General features: G+C 56.8%; 9 protein-coding genes across 9 annotated transcripts; 4 read left to right on the top strand and 5 right to left on the bottom strand.

Annotated features, from left to right (window-relative positions):
• Positions 1-180: 180 nt before the first annotated feature.
• Positions 181-1678, bottom strand: CHGG_06717 (uncharacterized protein; the record flags this gene model as incomplete). The annotated part of the gene is made up of 5 exons (XM_001222811.1): positions 181-783; positions 841-1167; positions 1229-1347; positions 1411-1437; positions 1570-1678. 5 exons carry the CDS (start codon positions 1676-1678, stop codon positions 181-183), a joined length of 1185 nt encoding a protein of 394 aa, XP_001222812.1.
• A 1274-nt stretch (positions 1679-2952) lies between these two features.
• CHGG_06718 (uncharacterized protein) lies at positions 2953-4408 on the top strand (the record flags this gene model as incomplete). The annotated part of the gene is made up of 6 exons (XM_001222812.1): positions 2953-3043; positions 3108-3224; positions 3286-3373; positions 3438-3575; positions 3627-4094; positions 4156-4408. The coding sequence occupies 6 exons, from the start codon at positions 2953-2955 to the stop codon at positions 4406-4408; spliced, it is 1155 nt and encodes a 384-aa protein (XP_001222813.1).
• Positions 4409-5510: 1102 nt separating this feature from the next.
• On the bottom strand, positions 5511-6483 carry CHGG_06719 (uncharacterized protein; the record flags this gene model as incomplete). The annotated part of the gene is made up of 3 exons (XM_001222813.1): positions 5511-6002; positions 6076-6249; positions 6319-6483. 3 exons carry the CDS (start codon positions 6481-6483, stop codon positions 5511-5513), a joined length of 831 nt encoding a protein of 276 aa, XP_001222814.1.
• Positions 6484-7220: 737 nt separating this feature from the next.
• CHGG_06720 (uncharacterized protein) lies at positions 7221-9020 on the top strand (the record flags this gene model as incomplete). Its single annotated transcript, XM_001222814.1, has 4 exons — positions 7221-7925; positions 7981-8074; positions 8127-8803; positions 8877-9020. The coding sequence occupies 4 exons, from the start codon at positions 7221-7223 to the stop codon at positions 9018-9020; spliced, it is 1620 nt and encodes a 539-aa protein (XP_001222815.1).
• Positions 9021-9540: 520 nt separating this feature from the next.
• CHGG_06721 (uncharacterized protein) lies at positions 9541-12099 on the bottom strand (the record flags this gene model as incomplete). Its single annotated transcript, XM_001222815.1, has 3 exons — positions 9541-10061; positions 10113-11786; positions 11859-12099. The coding sequence occupies 3 exons, from the start codon at positions 12097-12099 to the stop codon at positions 9541-9543; spliced, it is 2436 nt and encodes an 811-aa protein (XP_001222816.1).
• A 2474-nt stretch (positions 12100-14573) lies between these two features.
• CHGG_06722 (uncharacterized protein) lies at positions 14574-15701 on the top strand (the record flags this gene model as incomplete). The annotated part of the gene is made up of 2 exons (XM_001222816.1): positions 14574-14985; positions 15268-15701. The coding sequence occupies 2 exons, from the start codon at positions 14574-14576 to the stop codon at positions 15699-15701; spliced, it is 846 nt and encodes a 281-aa protein (XP_001222817.1).
• A 936-nt stretch (positions 15702-16637) lies between these two features.
• On the bottom strand, positions 16638-17423 carry CHGG_06723 (uncharacterized protein; the record flags this gene model as incomplete). Its single annotated transcript, XM_001222817.1, has 3 exons — positions 16638-17006; positions 17076-17174; positions 17241-17423. The coding sequence occupies 3 exons, from the start codon at positions 17421-17423 to the stop codon at positions 16638-16640; spliced, it is 651 nt and encodes a 216-aa protein (XP_001222818.1).
• A 3180-nt stretch (positions 17424-20603) lies between these two features.
• CHGG_06724 (uncharacterized protein) lies at positions 20604-22145 on the bottom strand (the record flags this gene model as incomplete). Its single annotated transcript, XM_001222818.1, has 3 exons — positions 20604-21515; positions 21619-21984; positions 22095-22145. 3 exons carry the CDS (start codon positions 22143-22145, stop codon positions 20604-20606), a joined length of 1329 nt encoding a protein of 442 aa, XP_001222819.1.
• A 1350-nt stretch (positions 22146-23495) lies between these two features.
• CHGG_06725 (uncharacterized protein) lies at positions 23496-25085 on the top strand (the record flags this gene model as incomplete). Its single annotated transcript, XM_001222819.1, has 3 exons — positions 23496-23910; positions 23976-24960; positions 25055-25085. 3 exons carry the CDS (start codon positions 23496-23498, stop codon positions 25083-25085), a joined length of 1431 nt encoding a protein of 476 aa, XP_001222820.1.
• Between the last annotated feature and the right edge of the window lie 1317 nt (positions 25086-26402).

The following is a 26402-nucleotide window of genomic DNA, read 5'->3' on the forward strand; positions in this document are numbered from 1 at the left end:
ATGAAGCAATAATTTACCCACTTGATGTATGCGAATACGTTCCCGACCTTGACCCAGTAATACTCCCGGTAAATATGCTTCGCAGAACGAATTCTTCCATCCCCGGAAACCAGATTCCATCCTTTCTCCATGACTCAAAACGCCAGACCACTCCAGGTGAACAAGCAAAGACAGGTGAGCTCACGCGCCAACAAGATACCGTTTCCACCCTTCCCTGACGCAGTACCGCTTCCCATCCCCGCCCTCCTGGATCCCGAACTTCTCCCAGCGCGCGTCCTTGCCCGCGCCCACAACTAGAACCGTGTTCTCACCCACCCACCCAAGCACTCCCTTGGGGGGCTTTGACGTCCCCAACGTTGTAGTTTCCGACACGGGCAATCCACTGGTCATCCCCTCGTTGGTGGTTTCCTCGTCGTCCACCTCGAACGGCGCCGATGCGAACGAGTAGACGTCCGAAAACATGCGCGGCATTAAGGGGATCTTGGAGAGAATACCCCATTTACCCGCTCCGTCGCCGCCATTGCTCTCTGACGTCGAGCCGCTGGTTGCACCGGAGACACCGCCATTTTGCAGTTGCTGCTGCTCCTGCTGCTGTTGCTGCCAAGAGGCCCGTTTCGGATGCGGGACGTCAAACACGTGCAAAGTGGACTTGTCCGAGGTGCAGGCGAGCATGGTGCCCGACGGGTTGAAGGCTAGGGAGAAGATGGTTGCCGGGTCGATTCCGCGACGTAGCTCTACCAGGCGGGCGCAATTGCTTGTCGCAAAAACGCGGATGAGGGTCCCCTGTTGATAGTATAAGCGCTACTGAAGTGAGTTCGGGGAATGCTAAGAGGGACTTACCTTCTCGCTCGCCGTAGCGAGGAGCTCACCATCCGGGCTCAGCTGGACCGCCTTGATGGCGGATGAGTGCGCAGGAATGATACTGACATTCCCCGTTGCGATCTCGACTAGCTGTACATGTCCCACCGTTCTTCCGGGGAAGGCTATCCTCTTCGGGGAGAGGCAACACAACCCCCACGGATTGTTGGCCGTCTCGTAGGCCGACTGCAAGTTGGGCGGCTTGGCAAATTTGTAGACACGCACGCTGTTCTGCAGTACGACCACAATGTGCTCCTTAGACAGCTGGACGCCCCGTACTGGAGTCAGGGCGCTGATCTCGAGCGCCGCCTTGTTTTTTAAGTCGTCCCAGAGGACGAGCTAGATTTTGAGTTAGTTCCTGCCATTCAACATAGAAGCGACAAGGGCTTGCCTTGTTTGCGGCGAACTTAGGCTGCCTTCCGCCGCCGACAAGACCTATGTAATTTGCTTTGCCCATCATCTGGACCAGCCCTACACCGGCGTTGAAGACTGTTGGCGAGTCAGTGGTTGTTGGTTAGCGAGGCGGGGGAGGGGGAATTGTCCTCGGCTTACCTCGTGTCGTGCGTCGAGCACATGTTTCTGCATGGAAAACTGTCGTCGTGAGCTGGGTATTAGGACATGAGGGATAGAGAAAAAGGGACGGTGGGTTGAGGCGTTCATCGTAAGCCAGCCCCTGTGTGGGGCCGGGATCGGATACTGCGGGAGACTTACTACAGAATCCCGTATTCAGGCCCACGGCGAAGCAACTGCAATCATCGTTGAATGAGATGGAGAGGACAACCGTTGAGCTAGGACTTTCAAGAGGGGTTCGTGTGTTCATTTTGTCGGTCTGTAGTGGTGGTTTTGTTTAACGAGTGTGGTTGGAGAGATGGCGGTAGCCTTGCGTGGGCATACCAAACAGCCGGGCCTTGCTTGTTATGGAAGCGAGGGGGCTGCGATTCTGGCGAGCGGCAAAGGGCTCTTCCGACTCCGGTGATTTTGAGGGGAAGTGAAATCGATATTACGAGTTCATCTCAAGATGACGCTAGAAAAGGTTTGATGGCAAGGGGTTCCGGGCTGGGGTGGATGGATGTGTCCAAGGCTGTTTGTTTGACGATGGCCGCCTGCAAGGAGACTGAATGGTACGAATGGTATGGATGATGGATCTGAGACAACAATGCTGCAAAGGAGAAAGCAGCGTTCCAAGCGATTGCGAAGTGAAAATGCTAGTCAAAAAACTGCTTCATAGCTCCTGAGCTTACAAGCATATTTTGGAGGATAGGACGGTGTGGTAGGTGTTGGATCTTAGCCCCCTCCAGACCCAAGGCCTGTGTAGGTTGTCACGAGTTGCCTGGCTGCAGCTCATACAAGGCGTTTTGTTGGTGACGGGGAACTGCCGTGCTGCTGGAGGGAGTGCTAGAGCCGCAGCACGGACCACTTACGCTTCCCCGGAAACTTACCTTGGGCAATTGTCGACAGCTGGCTGGAAAGTTATCGTGGTGGAGCTGCGTATTGGCAGTCGGCTCGGGCTTGGCTGCTTGGGTGCTTGGGCCTGGGGGATTGGAGCATGCGTTTCCGCATTTGGTTCTAGCGCACCCTGCACTGAGCAACCCCTGAATTGCGGGTTGGCCATTGCTGCTGCTCTGGGCGACAGCTCGAAGGTGCTGCTCCTGCCGTCCAGTAGCACCGCAACATTTTGTGAAATTACCATTTTCCGACAACGCCCATTCCCGACCTCTCTCCTTTTCCCAACCTGCAACTGCTGTCGCTCGTGTTTGACGACTGCACCCGCAACCACCTCCCCGACCATCGACTTATTGGACACTGGATAGAGCCATTTAGCTTTATCTTCCCTGTTGCTTCTCTCAAGCCGGCGCTAGTCTTGCCCGTGCCCCAAAAACGCGACTCGACTCCCCCACGACTCCACACCAATATCATGTCTTCTCCGGCCGTACGTCTACCTTTCCCTGTCTTCCCAGCGCCGTCGTGATATTTGCCATTTCGACCTCTGTTCCCCGTTTCAATCCAACCATCCGTTTTTCCGCGACCACGACTTGCTCAAACGCGCCCGTCATCAACGACCGATTTTGGTGCAACCCGAACAACGGTGCTAACATGTTTACGGCACAGAAGATGATCCGTCGGAAGAAGAATGTGAAGAAGGGGATCCAGTTCTGCCTGATGGTCTGTGGCGCCTCGGGCACTGGTAAGTGGCTTTGTCAACCCTACTTCAACGCGCGGCCCGCACTAATCATTGATGGTTCCCGCAGGACGAACCACCTTCGTCAACACTCTCTGCGGCAAGCCCGTCCTCTCTCACAAAGAGTCCGATGACGCTGGCGCCGCCCACGTCGAGGAAGGGGTTAAAATCAAGCCCGTGACTGTCGGTACGCATATCCCCATATTATTAAAAGAGCTGTCATTCGATGGATGCCTAACCGGTCGCAGAGCTCGAGCTGGACGAGGAGGGCACGCGTATCTCTTTGACCATTGTCGACACCCCTGGCTTCGGTGACCAGATCGACAATGAGGCCAGGTACGGGTTAAACAACATTCCCTATCGCTTGCTGGGATGGGGCGCTGACATGTCTTCCCCGCAGCTTCTCCGAGATCGTTGGCTACCTGGAGAGGCAATACGATGACATTCTCGCCGAGGAATCGCGTATCAAGCGTAACCCCCGTTTCAGAGACAATCGTGTCCACGCCATGCTCTACTTCATCACCCCCACCGGTCATGGGTAATTGCCCTTGTTGCACCCGTAATGTTCAAGATGCTAACCTTGCCACAGTCTCCGTGAGCTTGACATTGAGTTGATGAAGCGCCTTGCGCCCCGCGTCAACGTCATCCCCGTCATCGGCCGAGCCGACTCCCTCACCCCGTCTGAGCTTGCCGAGTCCAAGAAGTTGGTGATGGAGGATATCGAGCATTACCGGATCCCTGTCTACAACTTCCCTTACGACATTGAGGAGGACGACGAGGACACCGTCGAGGAGAACGCCGAGCTTAGGGGGCTGATGCCGTTTGCTATCGTGGGATCGGAGGACGTGGTCGAAATTGGTGGCCGTCAGGTGCGCGCCCGTCAGTACCCGTGGGGCGTCGTCGAGGTTGACAACCCGCGCCACTCCGACTTTTTGGCTATCCGGTCTGCCCTGCTTCACAGCCATCTTGCCGACCTGAAGGAGATCACCCACGACTTTCTCTACGAGAACTACCGTACCGAGAAGCTTAGCAAGAGTGTCGAGGGCGGTGCTGGAGTGTACGTTTTCCACAACCTTTTGAATCTTGGCCGGGTTCGTTGTTGCTAATATGGTTTCTAGCGATTCGTCCATGAACCCCGAGGATCTCGCTTCGCAGTCTGTTCGCCTCAAGGAGGAGCAGCTTCGGCGCGAGGAGGAGAAGCTTCGTGAGATTGAAGTCAAGGTCCAGCGTGAGATCAACGAGAAGCGCCAGGAGCTGCTGGCTCGTGAGTCTCAGCTGCGCGAAATCGAGGCTCGGATGCAGCGCGAGGCGGCAGCGGCTGCGGCCCAACAGTCCGGGGCCGCTGACCACGGGGCCAATGGCGCCGAGTAGATTTGAAGCGCTTTCCCCCCTGGTTATCTGGTGGCAGGCTAATATCCCGTCATTGCGACCCCCGCCGGATATGGCCGATGTTTGACCACTGCTAGGCGACCTTTCATGCGATCCGATCTTTCCGTGCAGGCGTTGGTTCCCTGTTGTTTAGAGACAAAATATTCCCCCGCCTTTCCTGCGCTTTTCACGATATCCACTGCTCGGCCAACCCCAGGCTGTGGGCAACACCTGGGGACGGCTGGCAGGGTGGTGTCGAGGTGCCAATCGGAGTGGTGTGTTGATGGACTGCTGAGGACGAGGCTCAGTAGAGGTCACCAAAGGTCTGGTTATCTGGCTGGGCGCAGGAGCCATGGTTCCCACCAAACACGGTCCCAGACCACGAAGATGAGCCGTTGGAAGGGATGGGACTCAACCACGGCACGCTTTTCTTGTCTTCCATCAGCCACGCCATCTCGTCGGTCCTAACCTCGGCCGCCCTTTTAACTTGACTGTCTGCTTTTTTCTCATTTCTACTATTGGACTTCTAATGCAGATATCACCTAAATTCAACTTTCCTACTCTGATACTGCTCCCATGTCCGCCACTTCTCTGGATTTCTTTGCCTGTGGGATGCGCCTTAGCTTGGCTCGACGTTGGTGTAATACAGAACTCGACTGAACGAACAAAAGAGTCCAAGATGGGATGGAAAGGAGGCGGGAGGAACAACTACCGTTGTACTTAACGACATGATGTTACTCGAACTTGTCTTTATTGTATCCTATCTAGGCATAGATACCACGAGTATGGACGCCGATGTGCAAAGGATTCGATTCATTCAAAACTCTTCCTAACAGGAGTAACCGCATCGTGGCAGCAGGTCTCCTCCATACCGGGGAAGGAATTGTGACACGCAGCAAAAAACAACAAGAAAGGAGAAAAGTAGGAAAACAGAAAAGCTCGAACCCAGTCCCCGCAAAATCCTTACCACGGTCGCTGCAAAAAACGATAAACCCCTTCCCCCAAACCCAAGATACTGTACAGTTTCACACGACGTATCAACATTACCATGTCCGCGACAGAAGAATCTCTCCCACCCTAGACTGCCCCAACGAACCCCCTTCGCTTAGTTGTTACTCTGGCTGTTGAGGATGCGCAGGATGGCTAGGAACAGGTTGATAATATCCAGGTACAAGCTGATAGCGGCGGCGATCTCCTCCTCGACGTGGTGCTTGCGCAGGACGAGCTGGGTGTCGACCAGCACGTAGCCGCTGAAGATGAGGGCGGTGAGCAGGCCGTACACGAGCTCGGTCGTGCTGGTGTGCGGGAGGAAGAAGGACATGAAACCGAAGATGACCAGGCCCCACAGCGCGCCGAACAGGTAGGGCATCCAGCTCGTGAAGTCGTACTTGGTCTGGCAGGCGAAGGCCGTGAGGAAGAGGAAGATGCCGGCCGTCAAAAAGACGGCGTTGAGCACGATCGAGGCGCTGTAGAAGGATACGATTACGCTAATGGTGTAGGCTTCGAGAAGGGTGAAGGCCGAAAGGAAGAGGAGGTTCGTGGGGTACGAGTGGCGTTTCCAGTATGTGAGCATCATGCAGGCCATGGAACCAAAGAGCTGTGGTGGGATAGAGTTAGTTGACATGGGCTTGGGAGAGGCGGGCGAAGAGGGGGGACAGAGGCGGACGTACCGAAACCCAAACGATGGCGGGATGCGACTGGATCCATGACTTGTAGCTGTCGCTCATGAAGCTGAGCGCGCTGACGGCGCCGGTGGCGATGAGCTGGACGGTCAGGATAGTGTAGACCTTGCGGATAAACTGATTGCGAATCTCGACGGTGGCTTCGGCGACAGAGCCTCCAAACTGAGAAAAGACGATCAGCAAAACTCATAACTGGATGGGGCGCTCTGTGGCATCATGGCGGGCACATACCTTGAAATCATCGGGGACGTTGTCCTCGCTGTTCCGCGGAGACCCAAACAAGCGCTCCTGGTCCTGGGCAGAGCTGCTCTCAGCCTGGTATGACGGGGGCGGCTGAGTGTAGTTGAGCTCGGGGTCCTCTTGCGGAGCGGGCGTGTACTTGACGTTGGTCGACATGGTCGCTAATGGCTGCGATCGTCGTCGCTAGGGAACGCGCGGGTTTATGCCAGACAAGATCGGTCCTGTTGGTGATGTGATCGGGGGCCGGGTTTATTAAACGGAGGAAGACGAAGGAAAGTGGCGGACGAGGCTGGCCCTGATATGGAACCCGCGATGACGACCACTGGTGAATGGTGAATGAAGATGCCCGGAACAAACGAACCGACAAACGGCAGGTGGGGATACCTGCTCACTGGTGGCGGAGCTGTGGCCACCTGCCCGAGACCGGCACGTGGTTGGTTGGCTGGAAGCTGGAGATGCCTGGAGCTGCAGTGCCAAGCATTCTGTTGCACATATGCACTTAAGTCATGTATGTACGTATATGCACTAAGAGTCGAGGTGATCAGGGGTTAGGGTTATGGATACCATTGGACCCCTGCCTTCCTCCCGCAGCTCTCCACCAGTCGTCGGTGATTTGGAACATCAGTCGCGTCTCTCCGCCCACCTCACCGGCGAATCGTGTTTCGGCGAATTGACGGTCCACACCAGTCACCAGCCAGCAACCGGAAAGGGAACGACTCCTGAACGGGCCGTAGTCGGAGGGAGGCATGAAACCGACGAGACGACACGGCTAGTTGTTTACTTTACTTTCCCCCCGATTCATTGCTCCCCGCTTGCGACTCCTTACCTCCAACAGTCAAAAAAGAAAGCCGCAAATGCCCAAGACTGCAACTCACTCCTGAGCGAGCGCAGTCATGGCGGCAAATACGAACCGCTATTCGACCTACACCACAGCTTCGGTCGGCTCTGGTACCGACTCTAAGAATGGGGATAAAGCTGAAAAGAAGGAGCTATGGAACTCCATGCTCTCGTCCGTGGCAAGCGGGAGACGGCTGCCGGAGAAGAACATAATATTGCTGGGTGGCACCGTCGACTCCCAGCGCGAGTTTTTCGAGACCCTCGCCAACAACGACCTCCGCCGCACCCTTGACCGGAACGCATCACGAATGCCCCCTGTCGCAAACAGCTTTGCCTTGGGATACACATACTACGATGTCCTCGACGCCGACCAGGAGGACACCCTCGCGCGCATCTCCCTTTACACCCTCACGAGCCCTTCCGCCGCCTTCGCTTCCCTACTCCGGCCGCTCTTAACGCCCCAATCGATACCAAACACGCTGATAGTGGTGTTGCTGGACTGGTCCGAGCCGTGGAAGTGGATGCGACAGCTTCGGGAATGGATTCTGCTTCTGAGGACGGTGCTGGTCTCTTTGAGCGACGAGTGCGAGGAGACCATGAAAGAGGTCATGCTGGCATGGCGAGATCGCGGGCGAGGTGGCGTGACAAACCTCGACGGTACTGCGGCCGTACCCACGGCAGACGGCGAGATGGACCTTCCCGTGGGACCAGGAGAATGGACAGATGAGTTGGGGTTGCCCCTCTGTGTTGTGTGCCAGAATGTAAGTCTATACTTCGCGCAAGGGACCCTGGCTCGAAGATTAACCGGATTTGCAGGCCGAGAAGATGGAGTATTTGGAGAAGACACAGAGCTGGAAGGAGGAAGAGTTCGACGTTGTCTTGCAATTTCTACGGACAACCTTGTTAAGGCGTGAGTTTCCCATAAGAACGAGGGAGCTGTACGCTGACTCGACATGCCGCAGACGGTGCCTCTTTAATCTACACCACGCCCTCTGTCCCCTCCCAGCTCCCAACGCTTATCCACTCTAGCTTGGGGATACATTCCCTTCTCAAGAAGCAACCACTCAAGCACAACGTCATCGACCGGGATAAGGTTGTAATCCCGCCAAACTGGGACTCGTGGGGCAAGATTCGGGTCCTCAGAGACGGATTTGACGTCGACCTCGTGAGCAACGGCTGGTCGATCGACCTCGATCAACCCTTCCCACGCCCACAATCAAACGGAAGTGAAAACGGAATTGAGGACGGAAATGGAGAGGTAGATGACGACAACGAGCACGTAGCGGACGAACCGGAAGGATCAACCGTCGCTCTCTACGAAGAGTCAGTTCAAGACCCGAGCATGGACGCCCTCCAGCTCGCGGGGCGTGACACCCATTCGACTGCGCTCGAGGTCGAGACGATCGACACCCAGACCTTTCTCGGGCAGCAACTCAAGGTCCTTGACGCGTTCAAGCAGAAGAACGAGGAGACCGCGCGGGAAGAGTCCCGGCAAAAACCCCATAAGAAGATGGACGCCGACCTTGTTATTGACGACGACCAGAAAGCAGATGCAAGGGTTCTCGAGCACATCGGGCCCGTGCAATTCAACATGGGTGGTATCCAGGTGGACGCCGACGACATGGTACAGCGACTTAAGGTGAGAATCTTTCTCCTCCAGGCCCCCTCCCCCTTAATCACGGTCTTGCTCAGAACTGACACCATTGTTCCAGGAGCGCCAAGCGTTCGGCTCGTCCTCCCAGCCTGAGAGCCCAACCGACGAGGAAGCCATAGATTCGACCTCACACATGGACACGGAGAACCTGCAGGCTTTCTTCCACGGCCTAATGAACAGGCGGGGAGCGCCTGCCAGATAAGATTTGGTGCTGTAGCTTTAGCATTAGCTGTTGATGAGCAGCACATAGGCAACCCCGCCAAAAATTCCCCTTTATTATTATGGTAACCACAAGTACATGGGTGGATGTGGACCACCGAGGAGGTACCCAGTGTATTGTCATGTTGGTCTTCCTGTTGTCGTCGGTGTTAGGCAAAGAGGCGACAAACACCGATATCGTAGACTAGATACCCCCTTTGGAGAGATAATGAAAGATAAAAGAATGGAACAGTCGGACTGTTCCCTCGTCAAATCCAACCTCATGGCTGTATGGCGAAGCAAGGCTGTGTAGGTAACTACATAGGTCTGTCTAGTTACATTGCCTGTGATGCAAGCTCCCTTCTTCCTGTATGCGGTCATCGTGTATCTCGCGCGCAACCCAATGCAAATAATCCTAGGCCAACCATATTCCATCCCGCCTTAGCCCCAGACACTCATGAAGATGTACCATCACTCCGAGCCGCATCCTTGCCCCAGCCGATTATATATATGGCTCCGCTCCATCATGAGCGCTCTCCGACCACCAGCTCTTCCACCTTCTTTATCAGCCCCTCGGTAGTAGTCATGCTCTCCTCGCTCCTGGCAGTATCTTCAGCAAGCTCCAACACAAAGGCTTCCGCCCTTGGCGCGGTATACCATTTCCGCAACCCGCCCGCATCCCCCTTCCGCACCTCCACCCTCTTAACCCCTAGCCGCGCCGTGACAACACCCATCAGCAGGCTGACAAACAGCCAGGGGTACTGGAGGATCTCTGCCTCGAAAGCGTTGACCGTTTCGCGAGCCTGCAGCACATACGCTTCCGTGTTCAAAAGCGTGCCCAGTCGGAAGAGGTTCGACGCCGATACGGCGTTGGTTGAGGGATGCGCCTTGTCCATGCCGCTCTTGAGACGGAGAATAGTGGGACTGAGGGTCGCCGACTCAGTGGAATAGAAGCCACCGGAGTGGGCATTTCGTGGGGAGGGGGTTGTAGTGGTGGCGGCAGGTGTAGAAAGGGGGGGGTCGTAAAAGAGGGCGGTTTGTGTATCTGTTTATTATCAGCACCCCGTCTTTCGGGGATCAGGCGGACAATGCATACCTTGTAGTTGTTTCGCCCAGTCCAGCCATTCATGCTCGAAGGTTGCCGTGTAGAGATCCAGGAGGCCATCGATTAGGAAGGCATAATCATCGGCAAAAGCGAGGACTTGGCTCGGACGTTCCCAATAGAAGCGACGCAAAGGGTTGTCGGACTTGCTCTTCGACTCAGCCCACAACTCCTCCTTGATAAAGGTGGCAGCGTCCCGTGCAGCTTGGAGGTATTTATCCGCCCTCTCGGCATCCAACCCACGAATGGCGGCCGCGGTCCTCGCCAGCGCCGCGATAGCTATACCATTGGTGCCAACCACAACCTTTTCATCCCGTATCGGGCGCACCCGTTCCTTCTCGCGGTGTACACGTAGCTTCTCGCGCGCGATCGAGACAAGGTGCTTGATTTCCGCCGGTGGGACGCCGAGCTGCTTGGATAGTTCGGTGGCATCCGCCTTGACAGATAGGATATTCTGGTTGATGAATTCGTCAAAGGGGTCCTGATCCTGCGGTACATTCCCGTCCTCCTGCACATCCCAATATGCCGCAGCGACGGTGCTCGCATGGTCGTCGCTAGACCCGCCGCCAACCACCTGGTCGAACTCCCTCCTTGTCCAGGTATAAAATGCACCTTCTCGCATGTGCTTGTCGCCCTTGCGGTAAAACGAGTCTGACGCCTCGCTGGCCACAAACCCCCCATTAGTAGTGTGCACCAGGGGACTGGTGAGGTAGTCGGCCACCTCTAAAACAACATCCGCAAACTCGTCATCGAGCGACAGCGCCTTCCCATCGTCTCGCGAATATCCTAGCCAGGCATCAAGGAAAACGCCTAACAACAGGGCATTCTCACCAACCATTTTCTCAAAATGGGGCATGCTCCAGTTGTTCGTCACACTAAATCGCATGAACCCGCCTCCGAGGTGGTCCCTCAGGCCACCGTCACGGATCCGCCTCAGCGTCTTAATTGCCATGCCGACCGCGCGCTCGGCCTCCTCCTCTCCAATGACATCCCTCACCTCCCCCGGGAACTGTGCCAGCCTCAGCAAGAATGATAGGCGTGCGGGATTCGGAAACTTGGGTGTGCCAAACCCGTATTCGACCGGGTCAAACATCTGTGATATCCTCCCGAGCGCCTCGTCCAACTGGTCGAGATCCAAGTCGCCCGAATCTGGGCTGACGGCCGACGCAGCATTCGGCGCACCACCGGGACCACCAGCAGCAACCTCGATCGTCGTGCCGGCGGCAAAGGTCCCCTCCTGCGCAAAATCTTGCAGCTTATGCAACATCTCAAACGCCTCCCGTCGGCACCGCTCCTCCTGCTCAACCCAGAAGTGGTGAATCTTCTTGGCGATGGCCAAGAAGTCATTGTACGACTCTTCACCCTCCCCCGCGCTAGATATGCCTCCCGTCCCGCTGCCACTGGCGGCCGCGGCAGCCGCAGCGGCGGTGCTATGATCGGTACCCGGGCCCGGCCAGTAGGTGCCACCAAAGATGGGATAGAGGTCAGGCGTGAGGAAGAGGTTGAGGGGCCAGCCGCCGGTGGCGTTGACGGCCTCGCTGTAGTTTTGGTAGATTGTGTCGAGGTCTGGGCGCTCTTCGCGGTCGATGAGGATGGGAATGAACGAGGCGTTAAGGAAGGATGCGACCGAGGGGTTCGAAAAGGAGTCCTGTGTTGTGAGGTGGCAGACTGGTGCCCAGGGCAGGTTTGGTTAGCGGGGAGTGGTGTTGGAGGTGTTGAGGAAGGGAAGGAGGGACTCACGGTGGTCTGCCTGGAAGCCGATATGCATGAATATCGGCTTGTTCTCGGCCGTGGCTCGGGTGAGCGTGTCTGCGTTAAGCATCTGCCATGCTACCGGAGTATCGGCGTGTCGTCGCACGTATGGGCTGTCGCTCTCGCTGGCACGGTTCTGGAGCTCTGGAAACGTGGAACTCCCGGTACCGGCCGCGCTGTGCTCGGGTTGCTGCTGAGGCTGCCCCTGTTTTAACTGCGCCCTCATCATCTTGGCTACCTATCTCAGGGTTGTCAAGATATGTCTAGGTAGATTGGTGGCCCGAGGTGGGAGTTATGTACGTCGATTTTTAGGTGTCGCGATGTAACTGCCCAGGCAGGTACCGTAGGTACGCAACACTGACTGAATGAAGGAAATGTGGGTGAATTGCGGGTGCAGTGCAGTGCGGGTGCACTGCGGGGTAACTTCACAAGCCTGGACGGTTCTGAAAACGCCCCAAGAAATGTGTTCTGGAGCCGGAGGTCGGGTTTGAGATGCAATGTTGGTGCTTGGTAGGTGTGATTGGACCTGCAGTCTCCCCGGTCGACTGGTTTTGGTTCCGGGTGGAGGGAGGTGATGAGGTTGGCTGGTCGGTCCCCTTCGGATGTTCCAGAGGTGAAGCTGCCGGGTCGAGCGGGGACTGGCATCCATGCTGCAGGGATATCCTGCTTGACCTGAAGGGGAAGCATCGGCCTGACGTCGTTTCTCCCGGCTTGCCGGTTGTAAGAGACGCGACGGCGAATTCCCAGGGTTAGGGACGGCAGTGACGACTACCCAAGCTGCCAAATATCCATCCCCAGTACCACTGCAAGGAAAGGGAACGAAACAACCTAACAGACACGAAGTCTCCAGATAGGTATCAATGTCAGCCGAGTTTCTTTATCAGCGTTTTCCTCTTTACACATCGAAGAGTGCCAGAGAACAAGAATAGCTACCTACCTGGGTAGGCAGCGTCGACCAGTCCAAGGCCGCCTCCAAGCCATGACAGGCCTAAATTGTTGACCTTGTTTGTATATTTTAGGGTTGATTAGTTAAAAATTTGGAAGGCAACTGACGTAAAAACAAACTAGGAAAGCAAGCCACAGTGCCCGTCCTGAATTAATGAAAAGGCCCCTCTGTATAACTCGCTGCTCCGTCCGGCGCCAACATACAATCTCAAAAGGAGTGCTCCGTATCCCGTTCCTGTACCCAATTTCCAAACCCAAAACAAACCCAGCCCAAGTCCGAAACCAAAACGCCAGTATCCATTACAGCAGAGGGCCCGGTAGCCGTGCTTGGGGTCAGGTAAGAGTGAAGCCCAACAACGCCTGGCCTGACCGCAGACCAGACACCTCAAAGAGAGGCAACGGCACGCTTGTTGTGTCTCTTGATCATGGCTTCCCAGGCGACAGGGGGCTGGTTCTTCGCCTTGCAATCGCCGCAGAGCAGCTGCCCGACACTGAGAGAGAAATATCAGTGGTTGCTCAAGATTGTGATGCTGGGGAGGCGGCGGGGTTCTCCACGCTCAGGGACCGTACTATTCAAAGTGTGTGATGTCGGGCTTGCATCGCTTGTGTGTAAGGGTGTAGACATCGCACCACCTCGACGCGATGAACCGGAAGTGCCCGCAGCAGTATTCCCGTTGGATAAAGGTGCACATGGTGTTCTTGAGGAAGCAGTGACAAGGTCGGCGGTGAGTTGGGCTCTTGTTCTCGACGAGTTAAGGGCAAGCGGTGGGTGGAGCACTGGAACTGACGCGGACACTCTTGACTGGCGGGAGGAAGACCCGCTGCTCTTGTACCCGAGAGGAGATCTCAGGGATATCAACAGAGGCAACGGTGTCTCACCTGCTCGGGCAAATCTCGACCTAGAAGCCCTCGCGTCTTGCCTCAATTTCTGGTTCTGGCGACTTGCAGTAAAACTAGAGACTCAGAGGGCGAATAAATGCCAGACGAGTCGCACCGAATCGAGAGTGGTCTCAGATCGGGGAATAAAACGCGGCGCAGGATATTCCAACCATTGAGTTGGAGCCACCTCCTGATACCGCGGAGGAGTCCAGAAGGAGTCAGACATGGGCTTGCCCAAAGCGGCGTCCCACCAGTCTTTTTGGCGGGGGGGCGCGCCATGAGGCGGTCGTTGGCTCCTGGGGGAAGGGGTCAGGGGGTTCAGGTGACCGTGGGGGAGAGGCCCGTAATTTGAACCCTTGCCGCTGGCCGACCTTGGCTGTATTTGCTTTTTTTTTGTTGGTCTGGTCTGCCGACATCCCGGGACCAAGGACTTGGGAGCGGCATTGGCCCGAAGGAGGGGGGCCCAGGCTCGTCAGGCAAGCTTTTTCGAAGGGCGGGAGAGGCACCCATCCGTAACCTTGGAACGAAAATCCGGGCCATCCCAGAATTCAAGCTTCTGCTTCATTTCCGTGCAGGTGGCCCCAGCGGTGCCCGTGCAAGCCGTGTAACAAACACGCCGAGAGAGTGACGGTGTGCTCTGGATGATCAAAGTCTCAGCAGGGAGGGTGAAATGCCGTTCCACCGCCCACCTGACGCGCAGTGCGCGCTGGAGCACATTCTTGCGCAGATGTGAGCACTCGCATTTTTGAGAACCCAAGGGGGTAATGAGACCATTCCTAGGCGGCTGATGATCGTCGGAATGGCGGCCGCAACGAAACAAAAAGAAGAGTTTCTGTTGTCAACCTGTCTTGCCTGCCAACGAAACGAGCCAACCAAAACATGGAACGCAAGCCCAGACAATCCTGGACAAGCCCGAACAGGGCAGACGCTCCCTTGCTTTCCCCTCAAATCCAGGCCCAAAATGGCAGGGACCAACCCCTCATTGGGGCTGGGCCCCCACGAACGCCACGGCGTTCTCCCGCGGTCCAATTGCGTCTTGTCACAGCTTCTCATCCCGAATCGATCGCCATGACCAGAACCTTGGACCCCTGTTGGAATGCGGAAGCGAGATCAAAGCGAGATCACGCGCTCAGCCGGCTTGGAGTCGCTGCAATCAAGGTGTTCGTCTCGAGCCAAGCTGCAAAGCAAGGCGGAAAGGGTTCAACCGACCGTTCAGCTGAGAGAAGGTGCGTCAGTCTTGCAGCCGATTGTCTGGCTGTCTGGCTGTCTGCCTGCGGAACAAACACACAATGTGTGTGGTGTGAGAACGTCCTCATCTGGTAATCTCCACAGATCATCATGACTGCCGCGTGTCCGATGCAATGTCCTCTCCCTTGGTCCAAAATCAACAGGGTCCCTTCAATGGTTGGAATGAAGAGGCCCGGGATCTTGTGTATACCACGAAGCAACCCAGAAACTCTGCCGACTTGATACTTGCTAGCTGTTGCGACTGTTGAGCGGAATCGAGGGTAGCGAGCTTGGTGGAGGTACGTTTCATCATGGGGAGCAGTCGGCCAAACTCTCACTGATCCAGCGTCAAGTAACACAACCATTGCCATTGCCTATTGGGCACGTCGTGTTGTGTTTCGTGTCAAAGCGGAGCTTGTGGGCAACCAGATTCCAGCCGATTTCCGCTGCCGTCATTATTTTCTCGGGTGCTGGACCCGAGACAAGGATATCGTTGTTACACGCCGTGTAACACCACTCGGCTCTCCGAACCACCAGTTATCATGGGCGACAGAGATCGACATGCATGCCACAACAACCCGCTTTGCGGGCAGACGACTTGCCTCTCCCTCAACCTCTCCCTCAACTCACCCACGAACCCCTCCCGGCCGAAACACCCCCATGTTTCTCTCCTCGCCGGTCAGCTCCGGTCCAGCAGCAGCCCCATACATTCCGCCGCCTCCGTCTGCAGCATTTCAGCCGGACACGGTTCCTGAGGCCTGGATAAACGGTATTGACTAGGCAGAGCAGACATCCCTTTGGCACCAGCGCGCAGAGGGCCGTGGCCTGCTTCCAAAGTTGGGCCCGGCACCGGTGCCAACATGTCAACGCGGTCGAGATTACCGGACGTACCGACCTCAATCCTGCTGGTTTGGTTCACCTGCACCATTCGAGCCAGCGTGGCCACGGCTATGTCTAGCCAACTCGCTTTGACTCTGATGTTTTACTGGTCCGGCAGAATTCGATTTTGCATCATGCTCTCTGGACTTTGTGGGATGGTGGCTTGCGTGGCCGAGGTTTAGATGAATGCAACCAATGCTTTCTCCAGGACTGATTTTCTTCATTCCGTGGTTACTGGGGCGAGTCGAATGTGTGTGCCTACCAAGCAGCCCCCTGGTACGCTCTGACCTGACAACTCTGCTGCGGCCCTCAACTCTTGGTTCTTTTTGGTGGAGGGGTGCCACCGGCATAAATCTTGGGTTGACTTCGTTCCAGCCAAGTCACCGCCATGCGCCAGCTACTCGTCAGCGATGTCACAAGGCAATGTCACTGCAGTCAAGAACGAGCATTGTGTGTTAGGCTTGATTGACTTGTGCTATCAACAAAAAATAGATACTCGAGAGAAAAAGGAAAGGGAGAAAAAAGGGAGAGAAAAAAAAGAAAGAGAAGTGGACGGATCCGTCAACGGCCACCAAGCACCTCCCGCAGGCGATCAACTGTCCCGCCCCCGTTCAGCCCCCGGCATCCGTATGCCAGACCAAATCCGATTTTGGTTCCGCACCAGCCGCCTCCCAGAGAAGGAAACCAAGGGACCATCCATCCCCGAATTCCTGATTCTATGCAGTCAGATTTGCGGAGGATGAAAACGTAACCGCCGTGTCATCCTTTCCAGACTACCCAAAACCAGTTACCCGAGAAAGCAAGTCCGCCAATAGCCGGTCAGATATCGGGCCGCACTTAGCGGCACGAGCGCCAGGCAATGTTGACCTGCTGGGTGAAAGCGACGGTGGCATCGTCGTCGGTGATGAGACCGCTGGCGGACGAGTTGGTGCTGGTGAGGGCGATGCGGTTGTTGATGTTGAGGATGCCGTTGGCGCCGCAGGGCGAGAAGATGTAGCTGGCCGTCGGGATCTGGTCGGCCTTGGTGTACACCTGACCCTGCTCCCAGATGCCGCCGCCGGTGATGGAGGTCTGGGTGGTGGTCGTCGCCTGCGCGTCCTGGCTGAAGTAGTACGTGCTGTAGAAGTTGCCGGTGACGCCCTTCTCCAGTTGGGCGTAGCCGTGGTAGGTGCTCTCGAGGACGGAGAACTGGAAACCGCCGGGGTACTGTTTGGAAGAAGTGTTATTCAATGTCGTAATCAAGCCCGGTTCCGGGACGGAGGACTGTCGCTGTACCTTCAGGCTCAAGTGGAGCTGGCAGTTCTTGCTCTTCTCAATGGGGCTGATGCCGGGTCCGATGTAGGTCTGGAACTTGTCGAAGCCGAAGGTGATGACCTACCAGGATGGGTCAGTATCCGTTGGGCCAGCGGGAGCTCGGCTCCTGGGGATGGGGATACTTACAGTCTTGTCGGGCGAGATGTTGGTGGAGACGCTGCCCTGGGGACAGCCGTTGCCGGAGAAGGTGGCGGCGACGATCTGGATGTCCTTCGGGTCCGGGGCATCGGCCCAGCCATCGTTGCCGACGACCTGAGCGATGGGGCTAGCGGCGACGAGCGCGGGAAGGAGGATAGCGACGGAACGCATATTGACTGACGAGGATCGAAGCGGACGATTTGAGACCTGAAGATCTGAAGAGAGGCGGGAGCTGAAGGCTGGAAAGCTGGAAGGCTGGAAGGCTGTTGTGCTGGTGGTGAGGGAGGAGAGAAGACCGTGTTGTCGATGGCGATGGCCTGTCTTTATATCCCTTTCTCACGTCCCGGTCTTCGACGTTCGGACTCTTCGTGATCCCCTCATCCACCCCGCCTCCTTCCATACTGACACCCAGGCGGCAGATTTTCCGGTCGCGCAGGCATTGTCGGCGGCCAGCGAGCCTCCTTGGCGTCCTCTAGTCTGGCGTCGTTAATTTGCATCTCCAGATTGATGCATCCGCCCTTCGGGACCCAGCGCCCTGCCCCCCGTCCTTGCCTCCGCGCTTCCAGAGTCGCTAGGGTTTGCATCCGGGGGTGTAAACAGTCACGTCGTGTCCGTTGGTTAGCTTGAGGCCGACGTCGTTCTCGCACGTTCTTCAGCCTTTCATGGTTCAGTGGTTCGCGGCAGGCCAAATTTACGGATGAAGTGAGGATAAATGAAACACATATTAAGACGGGACGTACAGCTCTTATGGGCTCGCCGCACAAGGTACCATCGATCCGACCAAGACTGCGCCGAGACCCAACTCGGTTCGTTTTCGGGGCTCGCTCGCTGACAAAAACCATTTACTTCCAGAGGCTGATGCTTTTTATAGAAACCCGTCTCCAGACTTTACCATGTCGACATCTGTGTCAATCGAATCGGGGCCTGTATTTGGCACTATCGGGTTTGCCGGGCGGTGAGCTGCACGTTGCATCGCACCTCGTTCCAGATCCAGTCGCCGTGTCGAGACGTCGTCGGCCAGGGAAGGGGCGAGGGGCGTGGCGATCTCCCTCCCCCCCCCCCCCCCAAGCCGTTCAGACCCGGCACAGCGGCAGCGACGACGTCAAACGCATCGACGGGGAAATTCTTGTGCTGATCCGTTCCTGCAACCCGGACCTGACAGCCCGCCAGGAACCGGTCCAGACTGAATGCCACCATTCTGTTCTGGGTGCACGGCTCCGTCAAGGATGCTATTTTTGTGGCAGAGCCAGAGGTCGTTGATTAAGCTTTAATTGGGGACCCACCGGGTGTTCCCTGGATCGCAACCTGGCGGACCCTGGATCGTGGCATGGTTGCATCTTGCTGCAGTCGGGGATAGCTGGGAATGCGAGTCAGCTGACCCGGCTTCATGAGGACCTAAAGGTTCCGCCCAGCCTGTCTTCGCCTCGGATCGCCATAGCCACTGAGCCGGTGCCGTTCGTACGAGCAGGCAAGGGATGGGACACATTGGGGGTCATTATTCCGCCATCGCTAACAGCACTGTCCCGATCGCGGCCTATCAGCACGCCGCTCACCTGTGCCATCCCGGGGCTTGCCTCGGTGTTTGCCCTCGGCTATCAACAATTGACCCGCCCTGCAGGATGAGAGCAAGAGGGTCGGGAAATGTCGGTGGTCACAGATACGAGCTTCTTTCGACGAACATGCCGGGAGGGGAAGTACCGCCACCTAGCCAGCACTTTTCCTCCTTCTCGGCCTGACGGTGCCAAAACTTCGTTCCATGAGGTATCACCGGTCCAGTGTAACGCCTCCGTCCCGATGATGGAAGACCGGGTCTGAACAACCTTGGGACGGACCCGTACAATGCCCCTGGTCCGGAGGAAACAGAGACAGGTTCGATGCAACATGGCTCAACCCGGAGCAGTCCTTGTGTGCATGTAACAGAACTCGGACCAATACGCCCCGTTCGGTCACGATGGGAGGCTGACGAGACGATGCCGATCCCGACATCAGCCGTCGAGAAGGTCCTTCGTCACTCAATGAGGAGCACCGCTTGGGCAACGGACGCCATCCCGAGCTGTTCCTGGACAAGGAGAATAAGGTACCCCGCATTTGTGCCAGCCAGGAAATCGGGTTCAGCCCCCAATTATCTCCTTCATTTCCCATGGGAAGCCTCATTGCTCTTGCAGCTGCAGTTGCAGTGGTATCAGCCACCTGCACGGTGCCGCTCTTGCTGCGACATGCCCGGGGCTATCCGCACGCATTGTAAGCAAGCCCGGTGTGACGTCTCGGTCCAACGTGCTCAAGGACCCCCGTATGACAGCTGCCTGCGATATATCACTGGTGCGCTTTCAGTACGGGGTTAATATCTTGTCCTGCCCTCCCCGCGCTTTTGGTGCTTCTGAGTCAACGTCACAAGACAAGAATAGCAACATCGGATATGAAGGTATGAGTCGACCGAGCAACGAACCGGGTACGATGAGGGGCAGAATCCTGGGATGTCCCGCAGCATCGCATGATGTACGGTCACTTGCTGCTGCTCTCTTGCTGTCTGTTTCAGTGTAACGGCATGCTAGTTCATGTTTGGAAACCAAGCTAGGGGAGGCAAGCTGGGAGCCTCGGGTTGGCCCAGACGGTATCCTCACAACCAACCCCCGCTGCACAGAAAAGCATCGGCATTGGCGTTGCTCTACACTTTTCCCTTTCACCCACTCGACAATTCCGTTCCTGAATCCAAGAACAGTAACACGGAACTAACACAAAGCCCAGCCCGCTGTGGGGAAATAGAATGAGAGGACGGACGCGGGCGGAAAACCGGAAAAATAGACACCCCTCCTCCACCCGTACCAAAGTTCTGCTACCCGCCGTTCCGTGATAGAGGCATGTGCGGTACAGAATGTGCTGCGCCATGATCTGCCCGTTCTCCCGTCAACCCCCAACAGATGCTAGCGCGCACCCAAAAGATTGGTACCGGGCGGCGCATGAGCTGGCCTTTTCGGCGGGCCCCGAGAAGGGTCTTCGGGAATGCGGAGAATGCGGAGAACCGAGGGTGGGAACGGGAAAAACAATATTTTTTTTTTGTTTCCGTTTTCCGGGTTTCTTGTCAGGTACGGCTTGTCGGTCGGCGGCGGCTATACACATGAGAAAGATATGGGGGATGGAATAGGCAGGCCTTTGCTCTCTTCCAACGCAGTTAAGCAACATAGCACAACACACACAACACACAACACACACGAGGTATGGCCATGACCACGGCCACAAAAACAGCAACCATTCATTGCATCGAGTTATTCCACCCCACACCCTCTTTCATATCCATACCCATACCCATACCAATCCCATCATTACACGCTCCACAAACAACCCCCTCCTTCCTTACAGCTTTTCCACCTCCTTCAGAAGCCCCTCCAGGTTGATGCTCTTCGGCCGCTCAATCGGCAAGCCAAGCGCACGATCCCACACCAGCTGGGCGAGCGGGCCCAGGCCGCGCGACACGCCAAAAGTAGCGGTGTAATACAGAGTCTCGTGGAAGCCGTAGTGGTGGAACAGCACGCCCGAGCTGGAGTCGACGTTAGGGTAGGGGTTCTTGGTCTTGCCGTGCTTCTTGAGCACCTCGGGCGCGATCTGGCTGTTGGTGCGGACGAGCTGGAAGACGGGGTCGTTGGCGATCTCGGGGCGCGCCGCGGCGTAGTCCATCAGGGCTTCGAAGCGCGGGTCCGGCTTGCGCAGCACCGCGTGCCCGTACCCGGGGACCACGCGGCCCGAGTTGAGCGTCGTCCAGAGGTAGTCGTGCACGTCCTTCTCTGTGTACGAGGCCGGGATGGCGTCCTTCATCTGGATGATCCAGCGGAGGACTTCTTGAGCGGCGAGACCGTGCAGCGGGCCGGCGAGACCCTGGAGACCGGCGCTGTAGCTGAGGAAGGGGTCGCTGAGGGCGCTGCCGACGAGGTGGGTGGTGTGGGCTGAGACGTTGCCGCCCTCGTGGTCGCCGTGCAGGGCGAGATACAACCTCAGGAGGTCCTGGAAGTTCTCGTTCTCGCGGCCGCCCTTGCCGAGCATGGCGGCGAAGTTGTAGGACCAGTCCTGCTCGAGGTCGATCTCAGCAGGCAGGGCGCCGCCGCCGCGGTAGGCGTTCTGGTAGATCTTTGCGGCGATGGTGGGAAGCTTGGCGAGCAGCGAGATGCAGTCGTCAAAGGTGGGCTCCCAGTAGTCGGCCTTGTTGAGGCCCTGCTCGTAGGCCTTGGCGAACTTGGAGGTGTAGTTGAGGGCTGAGACAGCCATGGCGAACTGGGTCATGGGGTGTAGGTCGCGCGGGAAGTCGTCGAGCATCTTGTTCACAAAGGCCCGGTAGCTGGCCCTGCTCGGCGAGCTCGCGCGAAAACTGGCGGACCTGGTTGACCGAGGGCACTTTGCCCGTAAGAAGGAGCCAGAACATAGCCTCGGGCAGCATCTCGGTGCCCGTCTTGCCCTTGGGCAGCTCCTTCTGGCAATCCTTGATGGTGCGGCCATGGAAGCGGATACCCTCGTTGGCGTCGAGCACAGAGCCTTCCCAGACCATGGCCTTGAGCCCGCGCATACCACCGATGGTGTTCTCGACCTTGACCTCACCAATGACCTTGGCTCCGTGGGCCTTGACCTTCTTGAGCAGCTCGCGTTTGGCGGGGATCACCTCCTTGAGGGTCGTCTTGAGGTCCGGCTCGGCGGTGGCGTATGTTCGGCGCGGCGCAAGGTACGAGTGTGATGTGACAATCATGGGCTGCCACAACGTGTGCGGTCAGTAAAGTGTTTCCATCCTAGGTGTTTCATCGCAAGTGATCTGCCCACCCGCACCGGTTCGGAGGAAACTTTTGAGGTTGGTGGACTTACACGTAGGGCCCCGCTCAGGGCGTGACGCCCAGTCCTCAGACTCATTGCCATCGTGTGTGATAGTCTGTATGTTGCTCCTTCTTGGTTTACGGTTTACGATTGCTTCTGGACCAAAAGAAAGCTGGCTCAGAACTTTGAGGATTGTTTCTTCTGTTTTGTCGCTGTGACCGCTAGTGCGGGGAGCCGAGGATCGCCGGCGTTGTCTCTGATGCTGTCGTTGACGCTGTCGTTGACGCTATCCTCGGTGTTGGTGGCAGAAGGTAGAAGAGCGGAGTGTATTTTTTGCTCAGTCCAAACTACAATGCCAAATTTCGGGGGCAACGGAAATAAACTGTGATAATTTTGTGAGATTTATTATTGTCTCAAGCAAGTCGGCGTCTTGCATGTGTTCGTCACGTTCCCCCAGCTCAGCCGAGGAAAGCCGTCAACACCCCGCATGGGGTTGCCGCCCCGGACAAGCGGTCCTGGGGTCACGGCCATTGACCAATGAGTTTATGGCATCTTCCTCGGCTTTCTGGTCTCAGCATTGCCCACCAACCTTTTGTGCCTTCCTCCTTTCCCATCGCCCCGGGTGTGCGACGATCTCAAGCGGAACCCTTGCCGAACCTTGCTCTTTCGAGGAAGAAGATGGGTTGCACTGCACCATTCGTATCTCTTATCTCAACAACACACCAACTAGGCGAGGGGCCGGATCTACAGTTATCGGGCGAAGTGGTTCAGATGCAGAGCTCACTCGCACAGTAGCTTAGCCTAGCATGTTATGGCAGGCGTCTCGTGCAAGAGGCGCTTTATTCACAACGAAGGCGCATGCCGGAGTGTGTTCAAGACCCATGGCAACTGGAAGCTGGAAGTCTGGCTGCTTCGTTGCGACATGGAGAGGCTCGAGGGAGGTTCCAGGGAGGGCCAATGAGCATTCCTTTTCGACCAGTTCCATTCGGACTCCCTACCTGGGTTCAAGGAAAGTCCTTCGTTACCGGGCTGCTGCCTTGGCTTTTGGATGGCATTGTGTCGGGTGCTGCCGATGACGCACGGGTTCTTGATTGGTCAAGTCTTTCGCAGCTGCTGTGCCCCTCCACGAGGGTCCCATCGTGGGATCTTGTTTCGATGTTGCCTACTTTCCTGCCTTTTTCCTGTCTTTGGCAACATCAAGCGCGATTTGATTAAATACCCCAGGTTTCACATTGCTGTGCTTACTCTGCGCCTTTTCTGTCTCAACAAACTTCCCCGGTTCCTCCGCAAGCCGCTCTGTGCACAAACCCCGCGCAATTGCAGGTCGGCCTTGACACCCGCGCTTGTCTCATCTCACAACGCGACTCCCCGCCCACAGATTGGCTACGAATCTTCTGTCATCTCTGCTTTTCGGTGACCCTTTCGTCGCGATACACCAGCTCCCTTTCAACAATGGAAATCACGGCCAAAGATCTACCGGCGTTGTTGGACAATGACACCTCGGTCAAGCTCGCCGGGATCGACGTCGATGGCATGCTCCGCGGCAAGCTTGTCTCCAAAAAGAAGTTTTTGTCCATAGCCGAAAATGGTTTTGGATTTTGCTCTGTCATATTCGGCTGGGACATGCATGACAGGACTTACATACAGGAGCTGAAGGTCAGCAATAAGGAGAACGGGTACAGGGACATTATTGCTGTGCCAGAACTCAACACCTTCCGGCGCATCCCTTGGGAGAACAACGTTCCTTTTTTTCTGGTCAGCTTCTTTGATCCCGATACTAGGGAGCCGGTACCAGCATGCCCACGTGGTTTGCTGAAGACACAGCTAGACAAGTTCGCGACCAAGGGCTACGGGGCCATGGCGGGAGGTGAGTGACAAGATCGCTCTACCACCCTGCGACAGGGCCGAGTAGCTGACGCAGCCGTACAACAGCCGAGTACGAGTTCTACCAGTTCAAGACCCCAGCGTCCGATGGCGCCCCATCCACCGCCACGTACCTCGAACGGAACCCTCCCTCCTCCCTCCCGTTCCTGGCCGAGGGCATGTTCGGCTATAGCCTGACCCGGCCCGTCCACAACCAAGACTATTACTACGACATCTTCAACACATGTCAGACGTTCAAGTGCGATATAGAAGGGTGGCACACCGAGAGCGGGCCTGGCGTCTACGAGGCCGCTCTTGAATTTGGCGAGCTCCGGCAGATGGCAGACCGCGCCGCCCTATTCAAGTACGTCGTCAAGTCTGTCGCCATAAAACACGGTATCACGCCGTGCTTCATGGCGAAGCCCAAACAGGGGCTTCCGGGGAATAGCGGCCACATGCATGTCTCACTCGTCGACGTGGACGGGAAGAACCTCCTCTACCGCGGGGAAACGGACCCGAACCCGCCATACCCGGACGTGGCCGACCTCTCCGATTTAGGGCGCCATTTCCTAGCCGGCATCCTCGAAGGCCTGCCCGACGTCATGCCGATGGTGGCGCCCACCATCAACAGCTACAAGCGCTTGGTGGAAAACTTCTGGGCGCCGGTTACCGTATCATGGGGCCTAGAGCACCGGGCTGCCTCGATACGTCTGATCGCGCCGCCCACCGCCAAGCCGGGCGCCACGCGGTTCGAGGTCCGCGTCCCGGGCGCGGACGCAAACCCGTACTACGTGATGGCGGCCATCCTGGCACTGGGCTGGCGCGGCGTCGAGAAGAAGCTGGATTTCCCCTGCCCTCCGCTAGGGAAGGGAGAGGATGTGGGAAGTGGTTCCGATACGGGTGCCCGCCTCGCCAAGACGTTGCGCGAGGCGACTGACCGGTTCATGCGCGAGGGTAGTATTGCGAGGGAAGTTTTCGGCGACGAGTTTGTGGAGCATTTTGGCGGGACAAGGGCCCACGAGATACGGCTGTGGGATGAGGCTGTGACGGATTGGTGAGTCCCGGTCATGCCGGCTTGCTAGCTTTCCCTATCCTTCGCTCGTTTCGGTCAACTACTTGTTGCGCTCGCATATGCTGACTTATTACAGGGAGATGAAGAGATACATTGAAACTGTCTAATCTTAGGCGTTGGGGACGGGGTGTTTGAGGCGGTTAGCATACTGATTCACGTCAGCTTTTGTGATACCCTTTACGAGACAATGACGAGGAGTCTTTCCTGACAAATTGTTTCCCTTTTCGTCTCCATTCGGGGTAACATGCCCGGATTACCTCGTCGCTCATAGCACTCGGTAGGACATGAGGAAGAAGCTCCGGCCTCGCATCGGCCAGCAGACGCTGTCAACTCTTACTAACCTAGATACAACCTTGGGTATGATACACGTGGCTGGGGAATATTCGCTGGATCCTGCCGCCGAAATTCGAGATGAGTCGACGAAAGCGGGATACCGAGGGCTCATCGATCGGGGACGTCGCCGATGTCGATGGGTCAGTAATGTGTTATGAAACCGGGCAGCCAGTTATTTCAGCCGGCCGCCTCCGTCTAGTCTATCGCAGTGCAGACGGATGTGACTTCCGGTCGTAGTCTTTGCTGTCCCATGTCCTGGCGCCATGCATATTTCAATAGCGATCGCCTGACAGCTGGCTATGCGCCATCTGCGCTTGAGCCGCAATGGGGCGCCCAGCGATCTGTCGTCGACTAACGTGCTCCAAGCAGTGGACGGGGGTTGGTTTCCGCCGGTGTGGGTTCACGCAGCTTCGCGGAGCAAAACATTTAAGAGGCGTCGCTAAGAACATGCGACAGGGGTCACCGGGCAGTCAGGTCTGACACTCGTTGGATGGGGCTAAATACTGCGCAATGGCGAGATGCAGAGGCAGCCGTGACCTTTCCCCATCCGGATTTCGGGAGGCTACCGCGGCTGCCGGGGGCGCCGCTGGTAGGTGACTTCCAGAGGGCGACAGCCCGCCACGTCAGATTCACCGCATGTTGCCTCTGCAGCCGGGGGGAGAATGGCAGGTGTCTGAGACCAGACCTGGCAATCTCATGGTCCGTGGCGGCGCCCACATGCGCGAACAAGGTGTTTGTTTCGGGAGTTGACTGCAGGCCGAGGAGGGCAGCAGCAAGCCGGCCAACATGTCGAGGCACAGACGGGCAGATCTGACCTCAGATGGTCAGCAGCGGAGATAGGAAAGTCTTGCCCGGGTTGCATGCTGCCGCCATGCCTTTTTCTTGAAATCGGCTAGCCGAGCTTGGTCGAACGTCTACCGAGTGACCAAGATGGGCGAAGCCGAGTCAAGGAGATCAGCATTCACAAATGCCGTCCGACTGGATGGGTACTAAACCCGAGGGAGGCAGACAAGAGTTATGAACCCAACTCGGGAAGCCGGTCGTACATGTCGAGACAGGTGTGTAGCAGCTAGTCTTGGAAGGCAGCCATT

The sequence above is a fragment of the Chaetomium globosum genome, genomic scaffold (assembly GCF_000143365.1).
Source record: "Chaetomium globosum CBS 148.51 scaffold_3 genomic scaffold, whole genome shotgun sequence".
Taxonomy (NCBI): domain Eukaryota; kingdom Fungi; phylum Ascomycota; class Sordariomycetes; order Sordariales; family Chaetomiaceae; genus Chaetomium; species Chaetomium globosum.